The 15755-nt window shown below is 36.5% G+C and overlaps 2 protein-coding genes across 3 annotated transcripts; one reads left to right on the top strand and one right to left on the bottom strand.

Moving 5' to 3' along the window:
• The first annotated feature begins 2900 nt into the window (after window positions 1-2900).
• On the top strand, window positions 2901-6503 carry LOC121308044 (40S ribosomal protein S27-like). 2 transcript variants are annotated; one of them, XM_041240353.1, is made up of 5 exons: window positions 2901-3000; window positions 3730-3838; window positions 3957-4067; window positions 5407-5477; window positions 5992-6503. In XM_041240353.1, exons 1-4 carry the CDS (start codon window positions 2995-2997, stop codon window positions 5433-5435), a joined length of 255 nt encoding a protein of 84 aa, XP_041096287.1. In that variant the 5' UTR covers window positions 2901-2994; the 3' UTR covers window positions 5436-5477; window positions 5992-6503. The 2 variants fall into 2 exon arrangements, with proteins under 2 accessions (XP_041096287.1, XP_041096286.1); XM_041240352.1 differs by lacking the exon at window positions 5992-6503 and having other exon boundaries at window positions 5407-5620.
• Window positions 6504-8527: 2024 nt separating this feature from the next.
• LOC121308042 (dnaJ homolog subfamily A member 4-like) lies at window positions 8528-14294 on the bottom strand. The gene is made up of 8 exons (XM_041240351.1): window positions 14279-14294; window positions 13861-14000; window positions 12731-12911; window positions 12155-12259; window positions 11420-11647; window positions 10719-10949; window positions 9713-9813; window positions 8528-9617 (listed from the first exon to the last, which is right to left on the bottom strand). The coding sequence occupies exons 2-8, from the start codon at window positions 13990-13992 to the stop codon at window positions 9393-9395; spliced, it is 1203 nt and encodes a 400-aa protein (XP_041096285.1). The 5' UTR covers window positions 13993-14000; window positions 14279-14294; the 3' UTR covers window positions 8528-9392.
• Window positions 14295-15755: the final 1461 nt, after the last annotated feature.

Genomic DNA, 15755 nt, shown 5'->3' with positions numbered 1-15755 from the left:
ATTATGTCTGTTTTCAAGGCCTTTTCCTGTGTCGGTGTCTAGCAATATCTCTGTCTTGCTGCTTTACAATAACTCGATTACCTTCTGGGGCAGCAACACCCCCACCCCCCAAAAAAGAAAACTCAATTAAAGAAACTGACCTATGGTAGATATGAAGGTGGTGTTGAATGCGTCTTCGCTGAACCTGAAGAGAAGACAGGTCTTTCCGACACCGCTGTCTCCTATAAGCAAAAGTTTAAAGAGATAATCGTACGTTTTCGCCATTTTCCCTTGGTGGCTTTTCCTCCTGGTAAGTGACAATGTAGCAGCCTGACTCTCAGTTACTCTCCAGTTCTGACACTCTGTGTCACTACACAGCGAGAGGTAGGCAAGGCCTCTACGGTGACGTCTTCGCAAACATCACTGCGGATTGGACAGGGCCAGAAGACTGACTTCAAGCGCTTGGCACTCTGGGTGATGTAGTTTTTAATGGCAACTACACACCACCGTATTGTCATTGGGGGACTTGCCTTTCATTGTGTGTGTGTGTGTGTCCAGAATGTGACATTGAATGTCATTGCAGGATATGTAAAACTGGAAATAAAAATCTATACATATGAATTTACAGTATACAAAGGTTCAAATGTTCTCAATAGGAAATCAAACACTCCCCATTATTATCACTTTTGATCTGTATATTGGCACCACTATTTAGCTGCTCTTTCTGTAGTTGTTACAATGTAATAGAGCATGCTGCATGAATGGGCATCTGCGCCAAAAAGCTTCCATTGGGGCAAACTAATGGCATAGATAAATGATTTGTTGTTCAGTCACCCTTGCATGTTTAAGAAAACACATCACAGTACAATATCATTACAAAGGCGGTGCAAACTGTCTGGTAGTTGATTTATTGTTTAATTGTCCCACACTATGAAACTACACCCTGTAACCAGGACGCATTGCAGCACCGAAAATTACCATTATCTGAAATGACTGCAAGATTTCAGTTAAGGGGTGCAGCTAATTAAAATGAGTTATATTGGCATAACACTAACTAGTGACTATTTAGAAGGACGCTAAGCAAATTTAGAAATTAACCTTTACTTTACAAGGAAGCTTTTTTTTTTTTTTTTTTTTTTTACTGAAAACGTTAACAAAAAAGAAAGAAAAAAAAACATGTTCCTGGTTTTCATAGGGAAGCAAATTTGGGCGTTACACCAGTTCATAGACAGCTGGATAATCTACTATTTGTAATTTTGTATTATCACATGTTGAAACCCATAATTTCATTAAAATACGTTTTTTTTTTTCTCTCTCTCTCTCTCTCTTTAAGAATTAAATACCTGGCTGCTTAATTATTAAACAGCGGTCTGAAACGGTTTCATGAATATCAAACTTTATGTTGATATTTAAGCAAAATGAATAAATGCGAGACGCATAATCTTGGAAGTACTTAGGCCACTATTTATCACCTACTGCTAAAGTGTTTCAGAAGAGTGTTATGTCAACAGTTTATAAGTGTGTGAAGTCGAGCTTAAAACTTTACAAAAGTCCATGTCACAGTTAAGTGATTGGCTATCTGCAATGAAAGTGAGTGGCAGATGTAGAAAAGATGCAGTACAGTATATATGTTGATAATTATTGTTAAATTCTACCGGGAGTCCCGCTAGGAAAGCATTGAACTGAAGGTTGTTTTCATACCGATGCCAGCACTGAGCACGGCTCAAAAGTATATCCATAACACACAATTGTTTTTTTAAACCTAAAATACGCACATTAGAGTAACTGTTAACTAGCACTGCCAAAATGTTTAAGAAAAGGACATCCTAATTTTTAATATCACTACGGAATATTAGTCCTTTGGCATGTTTCCGTAAATTACAAAAATGCAACGTGTAACATATGCTTTTGAATAAATGGGCTGTTATTCACTGATTAATTCATTACGCCATGTATTGTGTAATATATGAAAGATGCATCACGATATGCAAGATAGCAGATCTGAAGACTGGTAGGAGAGTTTGCAGGTTCTTTTGTGATGCTGCAGAGGAACAGCCTCCAAAGGAATAACACTGTGGAGAAATTTATTTCATAACTTCCTTGGAAGAATTGGAATTGGTAGTCATTCAGTAATGGTGAGGTATCCCTGCAGAACAAATTAATCACCTTGCAGACGTACCAAAAAGTATGCAGTATTTGCAGTGTAGGCTTCATCATCCACTGCTGAATAAAGCAACCAAGAAAACTGTGTGAGCCATTCCCTCCTAAATGACCCAGTGTTATTGTCTGATGTCTTCTGTTTGGCAATTCATATTTCTCATGAGGCTGCCCTGGCTGCATGAAAAGCTCACAGCTCTTTTATAATAATGATGTACAGACAGTCTAATCTCATATATAAGCATTTTATGTGTTATCATTACAAACATATTTGGCAATCCTTATGTTTTAATAGTTTCACAATCGATTGATTGTGTATGTCCAATAAACATTATTGCACAACACGATTTTTTTCTAATCATCTAATACAAATATGTTTTGTTTTTTTTGTTTTTTCAGAAACTTTACTAGATTTGTGCATTTAAGGTAAGGTTCATTTATTTTAAAAAGCAGTACTATTTGCTAATTTACAAAAAAACGTAAATAATACCATCAAGATGGGTAGAACTAAAATATTAAGCCTGTGCCTTGCCATAGTCTCTCTTAGCAACATTTTCTGTCGTTTTTGTATTTTCGTAACATACAGAAGACCAGACTTTTTTTCTGGAGATAGTGGCAAAGCCATCATTTATTAAGGCATGCTATGACCTAGACTGTGTGTATGTGTTTATATCCTATATAAGCTATCATTTGCTACCTTCAAGAAGAAGCACACAACACAGAAGATAAAGATAGAATCTGCCCCTTTAACCGGGGAAGCGGAAGTGGCCTGTTAATATATGCAGCTTTTTCTCTTCAGCGTCTTTAGTCCTGACTAATCAACCTCTCTTTTTAAAGTCGAACAGGAACGTAAGAAACATGCCTGTAAGTTACTTTAAAAATCATGGAACTTTATTTACTTTAATCATCTTCCCAAACATTGACAACCGACTGAATGTAAACGTATGGAAATTAAAAGGCAAATACAAGACTCTTTGTGAACGTCGCATTCGATGATACGCATTTATAAAGTTTATTGCGATGTAACACATGGCAATTCAGGAGCAGGGTAGTAGTATGTAATGTCGGGCCTAGGCACGTTTGTTGTGTGATCGAAGTTGTGACGTATTTGTATTTGTTCTCACATACCTATCGTTTCAGATTGTTGTGTATGAGAGTTGAATTTTTTTTTTGTTTTTTTGTTCTCGAGATTTGCACCCACCTTTGACGTGTGTGCAGCCGGAAGGTCTGCAAATGATCTCCACTTAGTCGTAACTGTAATGGTGTCTTATAATATACAGTAGATGGTACTGTTTAAAATACCCCAAGTAGGGTTGATTTTTCAAGATATTATACCTTTCTAGATACAAAAAATAAAACAAAAAAACAAGAATCGTTATTTAAGCTCAGGAATGGAAAGATGGTCAAGTGAACCCCAGGATAATAAACAATGTGAAAAGACAAGCATGTTATTATCAAGTGCAAAAAAAAAAAAGGAAAAAACTACTATAGTTTATAGATCCATTCAGATCACAGTAATTGTGCTTCATTTTGTTTTTGGTTAGTTGTTTAATAGGGGCCAGTAAATAAATCTGATTTGTTGTTTCATTTCAGCTGGCAAAAGACTTGCTGCATCCTTCTCTTGATGAGGAAAAGAGGCTGCATAAAAAGAAGCGGTTGGTCCAGAGCCCTAACTCATACTTCATGGATGTTAAATGTCCAGGTAATATTTTTTTTCATGCATGTTTTTGCATCATAAGACTACATGCCCTGCTTCATTTTTCCTTGTTTGTTTTACAGTTCTGGTTTTATAGTCATGTTTAAACATTGTTTCCCTATAGGCTGCTACAAGATCACCACAGTGTTTAGCCATGCCCAGACGGTAGTACTGTGCGTAGGTTGTTCCACAGTGCTCTGCCAGCCTACAGGAGGAAAGGCCAGGCTGACAGAGGGTAGGTGGGGGAATTTATCAAACAAAGCACATTCATTCTGAGAACAATGGGGCCACTTACAGACCTAAACAACAATGTTGCTTGTTTCATAAAATATATACCTATGCATGTCCTTTATCTATTTTGTTTAGATCATAATACACTGTAGTTTAGCTCATCCGAGTCCCTGCACTGTATAAGTAGGTGTAAAAGATTAACTGTGTCTCGAGATAGTTTGCGATACTTGAGATGATGCTGTTTATTAAATGCTGTAGACCAGGGGTGGCCAAACCTGGTCCTGGAGAACCGCTTTGTCTTCTACTTTTCGTTCAACCTGAGTTATCAATTATTTTCTTTATTTGTCAACAGCAAAAAATTTATTAAGATTGTGGCTCTCCAGGACCAGGGTTGGCCTCCCCTGCTCTATACAAACACTAGCTTTCAAGACCTGTTTGTGTCTGCAGCTACATTATGTTGCAATACATTATGTATCACAGATAGCTCTACGTGTGTATGTGTAGTCCACCAAATAGTTATTTTAGTAATGTGGAATGTGATTTATAGTTGACATGAGTACCTGCTCTCTATTAATCAACTCTTAAGACTTTCTAGATGTAACTGTTGCATTCTCACAATTGGTGTAGAAATTCATTAAATCAAATGTACTCAAACCCTAACTTCTAATTTAAACCTCTAAAACCCCTTTCACACACAAATGCCGCTACTGAGCCATCTTAGAGATGTTTAAAAAATTATTTAAAATGCCGATTCAAACAGCACGAAATTGCGCAATCTGTGCCTGTATAATATCGTCATAACCCCTTTATACAGCCAAGGGAATCATGTGAGTACAAATTTCAGACACGTCAGTCAACAGATGTTTTCATGGCAACGGCGCATCACCCGTAAATTATAGCATCAAGCATGTAAACAATTCCTTAACTTATTCCAGACTCCAATTACTACCTCGTTCTTGATCAGCCATTGTATTTGAAAAAACAAAAATGAAAGCACGTAACACCGATGACAAATACCCAACACATCCAGTATACAGTCACGTGGGATGTTGACTTTCAATCCACACCCACTATAGCGCTTCGGTGCTGGCATAACCTTTCACACAGGAGTTGATGCTTCAGTGCCGTCTCTGAAACACCTCACAAGTTGGTTCAGAGACAGCATAAAATATGACAGCTCTGATGGTATAGGCAGTTTACACAGACCAAAATGCCGCGTCAGTGCTGGTTCTGATCCGCCATAACTCGTCTGTGTGAAAGGGGTACAAGTCAATCCCATGCCTTTTCTGTAGACCACAACATTTCTGTTGAGTTTTCTCAGTACAAGTCTGTTTGTCTTTCAGGTTGCTCATTCAGGAGAAAACTACACTAAAGATGGTGAAGATCAAACTGTCACATTCTACATATAAATCATGTAATTCACATCACTGATAAATGCTTTATGTACTGTTCATTGATTCCAGTGAATGCCAGTGTAAATGTGTATTGAAGGATACATGGCAGTTTGTATCTGTTGTGTAATCTTCACAGTTTTCTGAATAAAATCCTTAAAATGTGTACAAATCTGATTGGAATTGTTATTGTGAGCACTCGCTGAATGATGCAGACAGTGGGGAATATTGTTCAGACTTTTGGCTGATATTCTGACTTTGTGTATTTTTGTTTCTGCATAGTTATGGTTTTGATTTAATGTTTCCCTCCAAACTGTATTAACTTGGCCTAAAACAATGCAGGTGCCACATCTTAAATTTTGAATTCTCCATAGTTCTCTGTAGAGATGTTGGGAATCCATGTCACCCAAATTCTCATTGCTTTCAAGCACTTTTTATATTGCTTTTCCTTTTTGTTCTATAATTAGTGTGACTGAGGTAACCCTATTAGTGCTTTAACACAGAATTTAACTATTTTTTTCATTATTGTTTAATCAGGACCAGAACCTTTTAAGAGGGGCCTGGAAATCAGCAGCCTACAATCATGCTATACAAATGACAGTGTAGCACAGTGATTCCCAACCAGCTGTCTGTGAGTAAACTCCAGGTGGTCTGCAAACAACTGCCAGAATTCAGTTACGCAGTTCTTGCACAAACCCATTTCTACACAATCGCACGTTGTGCTACTATTACTAAGCAACACAACAAACAGCTGTAACCATGTGATTATATCATTATAAGATATGTATATATCTGTATCTGTTTTCTTTTATTGCGGGTGTGTTTATAAATTAAAGCTACCATTAATTGAATCAGCTTTCTAATGTGAAGCAAATACTAACTAAATAACTTACACATTATGAATGCACGTTTGTCTTTAGCTGGCGTTATTAAAAATAAATAAATAAAAAATAATCTGGTTGTCCCAACCTTTTCACTCCGAAAATTAGTGCACTGCATTGAATATTCCTAACTTGATTGGAATGACTAAATAAAACAAAACATTAAAACCACAGTTTTGGTACTTTTCATTTTCAACAATATAAAATATGTGCTACAGTGTTTGGGGATGTAGGAACATACCTATTATTGCCTTGTGTTTTTGGAGAGGTTGTCTGCATATAGTAACAGAAGTAGCTTGACTTGTGATTATACCATAGTGAATGATCGATTTCAGTTCCATGTTATTATATGGGTTTATTCAGCCAGATTTAATATCTCAAGACTATATGCCAAAAAGAAATACTGTGAACACTACTTCTGGAAATAATGTGTACAGTCTGTTCTTGACGCTGTCATATTTAACCAAAATGCTATAAATCTTGTCGACTGTGTGCCACCAATCCCATTTGATTTAGACTTCACAGCCCACCAAGTAAGAAACATCCACTACACTCTCCTGTCATTTAATTTTTCAGACTGCTTCCCACCCACCTCTTTGTATTCCAGTGTTTTTTATATGTACATCTAGTGAAGTTTGCGAGGCGGTGAATGCAGTAAGTTGCATTAGAAATGTATATATTAATTAGCTACACAAGGTAGCGGTTTTGGGGAGCAGCACGTATTTTCATTTTCTGGATCCGAGGACGACCCAAACCCCTGTGCATTATTCATCAGGTTTTGTCAAACAAAACAAACCTTCAAAACTGAGTCTCCATTTATTTACAAAACATTCAGAATGTGGGAAAAAAAATTGTAATGAAAGAAACGGGAACTTTGCCATCAGCAGCTTTCAGTGAGAAAATGATAATATTCCTTGCTGACCTGGTAGCGACGATCCAAGCCCAGGAATCTCATTAAGTTAGGTATGTTATATAAACACTACTTTCTACATGTACATACACATATACACATACAAAGTAGTTTCAAAATGCTGTTGTGAAAAAATATGTGGCAAGTGGCCTGGGAAAAATTCAAACACCAAGGTGGTCCCTACATTGAAAAGGCTGGGAAACACTGCCATGGCAAATTCTAAAACTATTTCTCTCAAAACTACTGATATCTACAATTTCTTGAGTTTTAGCAGTTTGATGGCCCTTGTTTAAGTCAGGTCCATTGGGAGCTATGGTATAAGCAAGTGTTTTTGTTCCAAGTATGAGTTGCTAACCATGGGTAGTTTGTGCTTAAATAGAAAGTGCATGCTGTAGTGTCCCACAGACCTAGTCAATTTTAAATATCAATCAGGGTTGTTTAAAACATATGCAAAGAATATTTGCTACTGTGCTCTGTACTTCATTATAAACCAGACAATGTTTGTCGGTTATCCAGTTTTAACATTATGTAAAGATGTTTAATCTCTGTATGCAGCCTATTTGTGGTGTCATTAATTAAAAAAGCAAACCAATGGAATTCTGGACATAACTGGAATAGTTTTCATTGCTACTATATTCTACTACTTCCAGCTTCTATTTCCCCATCTCGATCAGCACCTGAATTCTAAGGAAACATGGTCCACTATGAAATGGTGAACCAGTGTGCTATTATTGTGCAGGAATGGCTTCACACTGAAGCTAGGAAACAGTTGATTCAGCAGTTGATTTGGAAACTGGACAGCAGCCAGCTATGATTAGGTGTGGAGGGCCTAACAAGGTTCTCAGGGACATTAGGTGCTTTCACATACATTTCTGTAGGAATATATAAATGTAAAACATGTCAGATTTTTTAGTTATGCTCTTTTTTTATTTTTCGGTAATGTGTTAATAACATTGTGATAGATAGAGAGGGAACATGTTACAATGTTTTTCTTCAGGTGAGCAAAACTAAGTGTGTTTCCCAGTGATCAAGTGTATTTTAGTGCACTAAGGTAGGACCTTTCAGCAGTATATAGCGTAAATCGATAGGTTAATTCAATCAACTGCATGTTGTGTTCCCTTTGATTTAACGATTACAAAACCTACATCTTTATTAAAGCAACTGGTTTATGTAATCAGAATGAAGGTGTACAAACATCAACACAGTACGAGGTCTTCACTGTGTCTGACAAAGCACCCTTTCATTGTATGAAGCTACTATTCAAAGTCTTACCATTAGATATAGCACAGGTACAATTGCTGAAATATCATGTCATTGTCATCCAGGTATATACAATCCCATTTTTTTTACCATCATCATGGTCAGTTAAGCTTTTTATTTATGTTTTCTTCACTTTGAAAAGTATATTTGCTGCATTCTTAAATATAAAATACGTGAAAATGAAACCAAAATCTCCAAAAAATTATTTTATTTACAAAACCACTAATGAAAGTTTCCATATAATAAATAAAGTGATAACCATGTAGTACTTAAATATGTTCCAATGAAACTTTTCTTTACCTGTACACATTTTCAGTAGGGCATTTAATCAAAGTGATCAGTACGAGAATATGCAGTACAACGTGTATATCAAGTATATGCACACACAAACTAGTAATTTTTTTTCACATAAAAGGTGCACACAATTACTGTGGCTCATTGTGGAGATTGGAAAGTATCTTGTAACTAAAATACATTGTGTTCTACGGTTTAGCATGTTGCTAATGATTTCCAAATTTCCATATTTAAATTGTTGCTAAATGACTATTCTGTTTTCTACTGAAAGTCTACTGTGACATTGCGCCCGGTGCTGTAAGTCTGCAAAATGTTCTAAATCATAGGTTGTGTCTTTCTGGGCAACACAAAGGAATACCAACCACGAAGTAAACAGTCCTTCAGAAATAATACATGAAACAAGAATATTTTAAAAACATGTGGTAGACATAGGTTAGTGTCTGGAATCTTGTGTTCTATCAATCTTATGTCACGTGTAACAGCAACCTTTCCTGAACAAATTGAAATCCTGAGAGAATTATCTTGCGATCATCACAATGAGCCTCTACTGACAATCTTGCGCTTTAGTGTTAATTGAAGGTTCCGAAGTTATTTTACTGAGTTTGGCATTGAACGCCTGCACTTGGTGTTTCTGCTGCTTCTTCTTCTTGGTATGCCTCTCCTCTATATCTATGACTATGATGGGAGCTGTATTCTACTTCAGTTAGGTCAACCTCCTCCATGTCATCTAGAATCATCAAGTCCTCCCTTGGAGGAAGCAATGCCTCCAGCTGAGGGAACATGTGCTTTGGAAGCCAACCATTTTCTGGGAATGTTACCTGATGAAAAACGAGGAAGGTTAGAAGGACTGGGAAACACTGTGTACAGAAATCAATTGAGGGGCGGGGACAAAATAGTTAAAGTTTGTTCTTACCAAAAATTGTATAATTAGCTGTCCTTTCTCATATGGAGCTCTATGAATTGGCATCCCTTCATTCTGGACGCATTTTATGTCATTGTGTTTTATTACCTTACCTGTAAAGAAGACAGACACACAGGTAAGCTATATATAGTATTAAGCATTTTACATATGCTTTGTAAGTTTAACCCTTTGTGGTCCGTGAAAAACCTTTCAATGGTAGAGTGAGACCGATAGGAGCCGAAAAAAAAGGGCGTACCTGAGCAATACTGTAGCCCCATGCACCACAGACATAACACTGACACAAAGGGGATAGCGCTCACAGACATTTGCAGAGCTTTGATATGTTACAGTAATAAAATAATGACTTGGGTCGCATTGAGGAGTTTGGTGATAAAATTAGTGTTCAGGAGAGGATTTATCAGTATGCACGTTTATAAAGAGGTATATGAAAAATACAGCGAACGGGTTCGGCTGGAGATGCAGTACTGATGTCCTTTTGCCATACACTTTTAAACCCATTTTACTCTGAAAAATAAACAGTGCGTGTGAAAATAAACTGGACCCAACGCGCCTGACAAGCGCTGAATAAATTAACCCTTTGCAGTCAATATACCTAGAGGTGTATTTGATAACATATGGCCAACTTTTACAAGTAATAAAATAGATTTGCATATTTACTTAACAAAAAATGGTTTAGTTACACATGATGGTTTGGTATAAAATTGTAAAATCGGTGAGTGAACTTAGGCAGATCTACTGGTTGAGCTAACTAATTAACTGATGCTGTATACAGTCTACAAAACTACAGATACTGACTAAATTATCCTTTTGCCGATTGGGGGTGGATTCTACTTGACTATATGGGTAGGTGTGAGAATAAAAACCCTTCATATAGAAATTTGATGTTCTGCAATTAATCCAGGAATAGATTTGAGAATATACACCACCAGAAAACCAAGTATGCAGGTACACCCATGCATTTGAGATGGTGGAAAGCCAGTGTTGTTTCAGAACGTACCTGGACTTGAGTTAATCAAGAGTATTCTGTTGTCAAGGGTTTTGATTGTCTTTTTGAACCCGCAGAGTGCCTCCACTAGCTGGATTTCCATTTTCATGATCAGATTGTCTCCATGCCTCTGAAACACTGGGTGCTCCTTCTGATCAAGGACAATGATGACATCACCAGGCTCTAATCCTGGTTCCTGATCCCCCTCTCCATGGAATGTGATTTTCTGCTCATCCTTCATACCTAGAAGAGGATTCACATCATTGTTCAGTTTGAGCACAGCGCAATAACACAAAATGTATTAGAACAACTTCAGTCTACTGTAGTGCACCTTCTGAATTTAAATTCAGTCTAGTATATAAATATTTAAACAGCAATGTATTTTAATCTTTGATTTAATTCTGACCCCTTTACATTATTATGTGGCAGTAATGAAGAGTTTGAGATCCATGACCCTTCAAAATGTTCATTCTTTTTGTTTAATTTGTATTTATTTTTTTTATTTTTTTTTAATTCAAATCGATGTGTCAGTATTCAAAATATCTTTGCAAACTTACTTCAACATTCATAATCTGTTCATCATGACCCAATGAGGCCCTCATGAGCGCTTGGAAGATAAAATGTAAAGTGTGTACCACTGCCTCCTTCATTCTCTCCTCATTTGAATAGGCATGCCAATCGGTGGGGGGGCGGGATTAAAAATAAATATTCACCTTTGTCTACATGAACTTCAAGTATCTTTTTTTTCCGTTCCACTTTGTGTCCATTGCACTTTTTGCATCTGTCTTTGGAGCTGAACCTCTCTCCTTGTCCTTGGCATTCTTCACACATTGACTGGATCTGCTGAATCATTCCAGGTCCAATCTGTTTGACCTGGATCTTAACACCTTGTCCTTTACAGTCACAGCACTTCTCCAATGTTCCCTTTTTACCCCCATAACCTAGGAGAAACAGGGAAAGGGATTATGTGTTTCTAGGTCTATATTAAATAGTGATTATTCACACAGCTTTAAATCAATAAATAAATACTAGTCAATAGTAATAATCAATAGTAAATATATTAAAGTTTAAATGAAACATGAAATACAAAAAAAAAGTACAATAAAGTCAGCGCGTTTATTAAATAGCTTACATCAGTTTTTAAAAAAATGCATTTACAGAAAATTGTCTTGGTCCCATAATGTAAGTTCTGATATGTATTATTCAAAATGTATTATCAAATGTTTATGATTTCGAGTTTAAAAAATTCTTAAGAACTACTTATTTTAAGAATAACTATAAATCATATATTGAAACTAATAGAACCCACCATACACTGCATTTTTTGCATGATACAAGGATTCTGGCATCACTAAGGGAGAACTTCCCTGGTATATAACTAGTTGCTTGAGACTCAATTTATGTACATATACAAAATGTAAAAGGTGTCTCAACTATAAAGTAATTACCATTGCATTTCTCACAGATGACCTTCTTTTGGAGTTCAAGCTTCCTTGTTGTACCATTGTACATGTCCTCCAGTGACACAGACAGCTGGTGCACAACATTCTTTCCTGGAGCAGATGTAACCAGTTATAAGACATTCATTAAAATGAAAAAATACACTCCAACTGAATTCAATTGCTTATTGTTATAAAACTACTGCAATAGTACTAGAGAGGCAGATTATGTATCTGTATAAAAGCATATGAATTTCTTTATGAAATTATTGTGACATAACCATCTCTGCCTAACAAGTGTTCTGTTTGGGAACTCCACAATGCAAAGGAACGCTCTTCTAGATAAAACATACAGGGTGATTCTAAAGTGACTGGCAAGTTTCAGTAACCTCAGTAGACATTTTAAAAAGATGTGTTCCTAGAATTTTTCATAAATGTTATACATTTGATATTATAAAATTACCCTTACATGCATGTATAAATGTGGCCACCTTCACATGAGAAAGGACATACATATCAATATCCTGGCAGCCATCCCAATAATTTGTGCCAAGGAAGCAGAGGCATCAGTCAGGAATAACTCACCTCTCCTCTCCCTGTTCATCCTGCCTCCCCCCCCAAAGAACATGTTGAAAATGTCCATTGGGGAGGAGAAACCTCTTCCTCCCATTCCACCTTCTTTGATAGCCTGTTCTCCTCCCTGGTCATAAAGGTCTCGCTTTTGTGGGTCTGACAAAACCTCATAGGCTTGAGATATAAGTTTGAACTGCAAAAGAGAGAAACTGAAATCAAATCTCCAACATTTCCAAGCTAATTTCAACACTTTTAAACTGTGGGTTGAAATAATGTTTTGTGATTATTTTTACATTTTATGTTGTGAGTTCTATATAATGCTAAGTGTTTCATTATTAAGAAAGAAACAAAAGCTTTATAATACAGGCTACATAACATAGCAGGATCTGGTAATTGTATTCCTGTCAGGGAAACACTACAACAAGTGACTAGCATTTGTTATAATTTAAATACTGTACTTTGTGTTTATTATGCTGTATAAGTTAAACAGGTAGCTTGTTTATTTGTATTTTTAGGTGCCGTTACCACGCGAAATGTTGTCCTCCCTGGACTAAATTTCATAAATCTGCGTATCTGGGGATCATACTTCATTGGCTGATTTACGAAAAATAGTCGGGTGGTGTGCTGGGGCAGGCTGTGTGGCCCCAGTTGGCGTTGCACTGTTAGTCTTCTGCAGAGCTGCCTGCCTTTATCGACTTATTTTAGCGTTGATTCAGTCACTAGACAAGTTTCATTAAGTTCTGTGTTTATTTTTTAAAACGATGTGTTCCTAGACCTTTTCATAAATAGGTTATACATTTTATATTATAAAATTACCCTTAAATACATGTATAAATGTGGCCACCGTCACATAAGCAAGGACATACATATTAATTTCCCGAATACTTGTTTTCAGCTATTTTATGTACTGTCTCGGAGTTTTTGAACGGTTATCGACTTATTTTGCGTTCTTATGTTCTTAAAAGTCTACTAGCACACAAACTAGGGAGTAATTGAGCACTTCTGTTACACCTGCTTCGAGATACAATCACGACTCCAGTAAATTATAAAACAACTATTTTAACAATGGTCTCCCCTCTGTGCCTTTGCTACTTTCCAGAAAGTTCGAAGTAACACCGGCATATACAGGTCTTTAAACTTACCCTTTCACCTTCGTTGGGGTTCTTGTCAGGGTGGAATTTTAAAGCAAGTTTTCTATATGCCTTCTTTATTTCTTCTGGTGACGCGCTGGTATTTACACCCAGAATGTCATAGTAAGCAGTTTCTCGAACCATCTTGCCGGCTTTTAAATTAAAACACGAAAAACGGTTTAACAATTCTTTTTTTTTTTTTTTTTTTTTTCCAAACGTCATTTGTATGAGCTATTATCGGATTAGATGTAAATAATAATAATAATAAATAATAATAATAATAATAATAATAATAATAATAATAATAATAATAGCAAATACCCTTTAATAAGGAAATATACTCTACTGTCAGACTACATACATCATCTGATTAATAACATGACTGCAATTAGCTAATATGAAAAATAAAAACCCATTCAACACCCCTTACCTTGCAAAACGTTACTGTTTTAATCCAATATATCCACCACCACTCAGTTCCTCACTGCTTGCTACCCGACTGTCTTGGATTATATTTATCACGTCCTGCGGCTGTACAGAACTTTCTCGAGCTGCAAGCACCACCCCTCTACCGTGACGCCAGAAAATTCTGTAGCAGGAACAACCAGGGCAATAGCTACGTAGCTATATATGTGCGAGCTGTGATGCCTGCAGAAATCCAGTACTTTCTAGAAGGGGTTTGATTTAGTCTTGAGTTGAAAGAGTAAAGACTACCTTTCTATATGATTCTGTGTTTTAATTTTGTTAAGCCCTAGGTACATATGCATGTGTGGTAGGTAAACGTATATGAAAATTGGGGAAATACACTATACCGTTATTGCATGTGGGTATTTGAATGAAAATAATATTTGAAAAAATGCATTGCATGGTAAACCGTCAATCACAAGCATATTTACTGTACTAATACTGTATGGCTATTAACAATATCGGGCCAGTTTATTAGAAACATCTGTCTCTATAGGTGGTGCTTCATTTTAACAAGATTGGACCCAGGTTACACACAAGGCTCTGAGGTCAGCAGCTGTTTCTTTTTGGAAGTACACCATGTCACTCCTTGAAGAGACACACAGCCCTAGCTGTTCTAGCTGCTGTTGCTGCAGTCACAGACATTGAGGCACTAACTGGTGAGACAAGATATTTTTTAAAGATTACACAGATTTTCATATGCTTCCACTTTGACCACACCACTGCTAATGTAATGAAGCTACTTTGCATTAATCCAAATTGGTGGTATTCCTAAGAAAGCGCTCAGACTCTATAGAACATATACAGTATGCTATTAATTTGAGATAATACATACCTGTGATATGCACTACAGGGACTGTATGTAACAAATGGTAAAATTTGTTGCAATTAAGATTCAGTCAGGAGGCTGATCTATAAGGCTATAAAGTTTTTATAAAACCAAATGTATTGCCATTTTAAGTCCATTTTGTTTTTACACATGGGTGAATGAACCCACGTTTTATTTACAACCATTACAATTGGTAATACTGTAAATAGATTTGATTATGATCAAATGAACATATTTACGTATATAGCATATCAGGAATTTACAGTGAGTAGTGTAAGAGCCATATTTTGAAACAACCTGAGCGACCGTGCTCACAATGTGTACATTCAGGAAACATTTGATCTTTAAATGGTAACTTTGGTAATTAACTTCCTTTGCATTTTCTCAAAATCCTCAATGAAGGTGCCAAGGGATGAGGCATCAAAAGTATTGTCATCAATGATTAAGGCACTGCTTGGCTTGTCACAATCATGGGTTATCTCCATTCCTTCTTCAATCTCAGTCACAATCCCAGCTGGTTGAAAACTGGGACTATTGGGATTTAAGGTAACTTGATTTGAGCCTCCTCCTTGGATGCATGAATAGGCATGTCATTCCCACTGATGAAGCTCAT

Source organism: Polyodon spathula, unplaced genomic scaffold (assembly GCF_017654505.1).
Source record: "Polyodon spathula isolate WHYD16114869_AA unplaced genomic scaffold, ASM1765450v1 scaffolds_93, whole genome shotgun sequence".
Taxonomy (NCBI): Eukaryota; Metazoa; Chordata; class Actinopteri; order Acipenseriformes; family Polyodontidae; genus Polyodon; species Polyodon spathula.
This window is presented reverse-complemented; position numbering and strand designations above follow the sequence as displayed.

Coding starts and splice junctions, on each gene's coding strand:
- LOC121308042 (XM_041240351.1), bottom strand. CDS start 13,992: ATGGTTCGAGAAACTGCTTACTATGACATTCTGGGTGTAAATACCAGC. Junction 12,912..13,860: donor ACCCCAACGAAGGTGAAAGG/GTAAGTTTAAAG, acceptor TCTCTTTTGCAG/TTCAAACTTATATCTCAAGC. Junction 12,260..12,730: donor GATGAACAGGGAGAGGAGAG/GTGAGTTATTCC, acceptor CATCTGCTCCAG/GAAAGAATGTTGTGCACCAG.
- LOC121308044 (XM_041240353.1), top strand. Junction 3,839..3,956: donor CATGGATGTTAAATGTCCAG/GTAATATTTTTT, acceptor GTTTCCCTATAG/GCTGCTACAAGATCACCACA. Junction 4,068..5,406: donor AAAGGCCAGGCTGACAGAGG/GTAGGTGGGGGA, acceptor TTTGTCTTTCAG/GTTGCTCATTCAGGAGAAAA.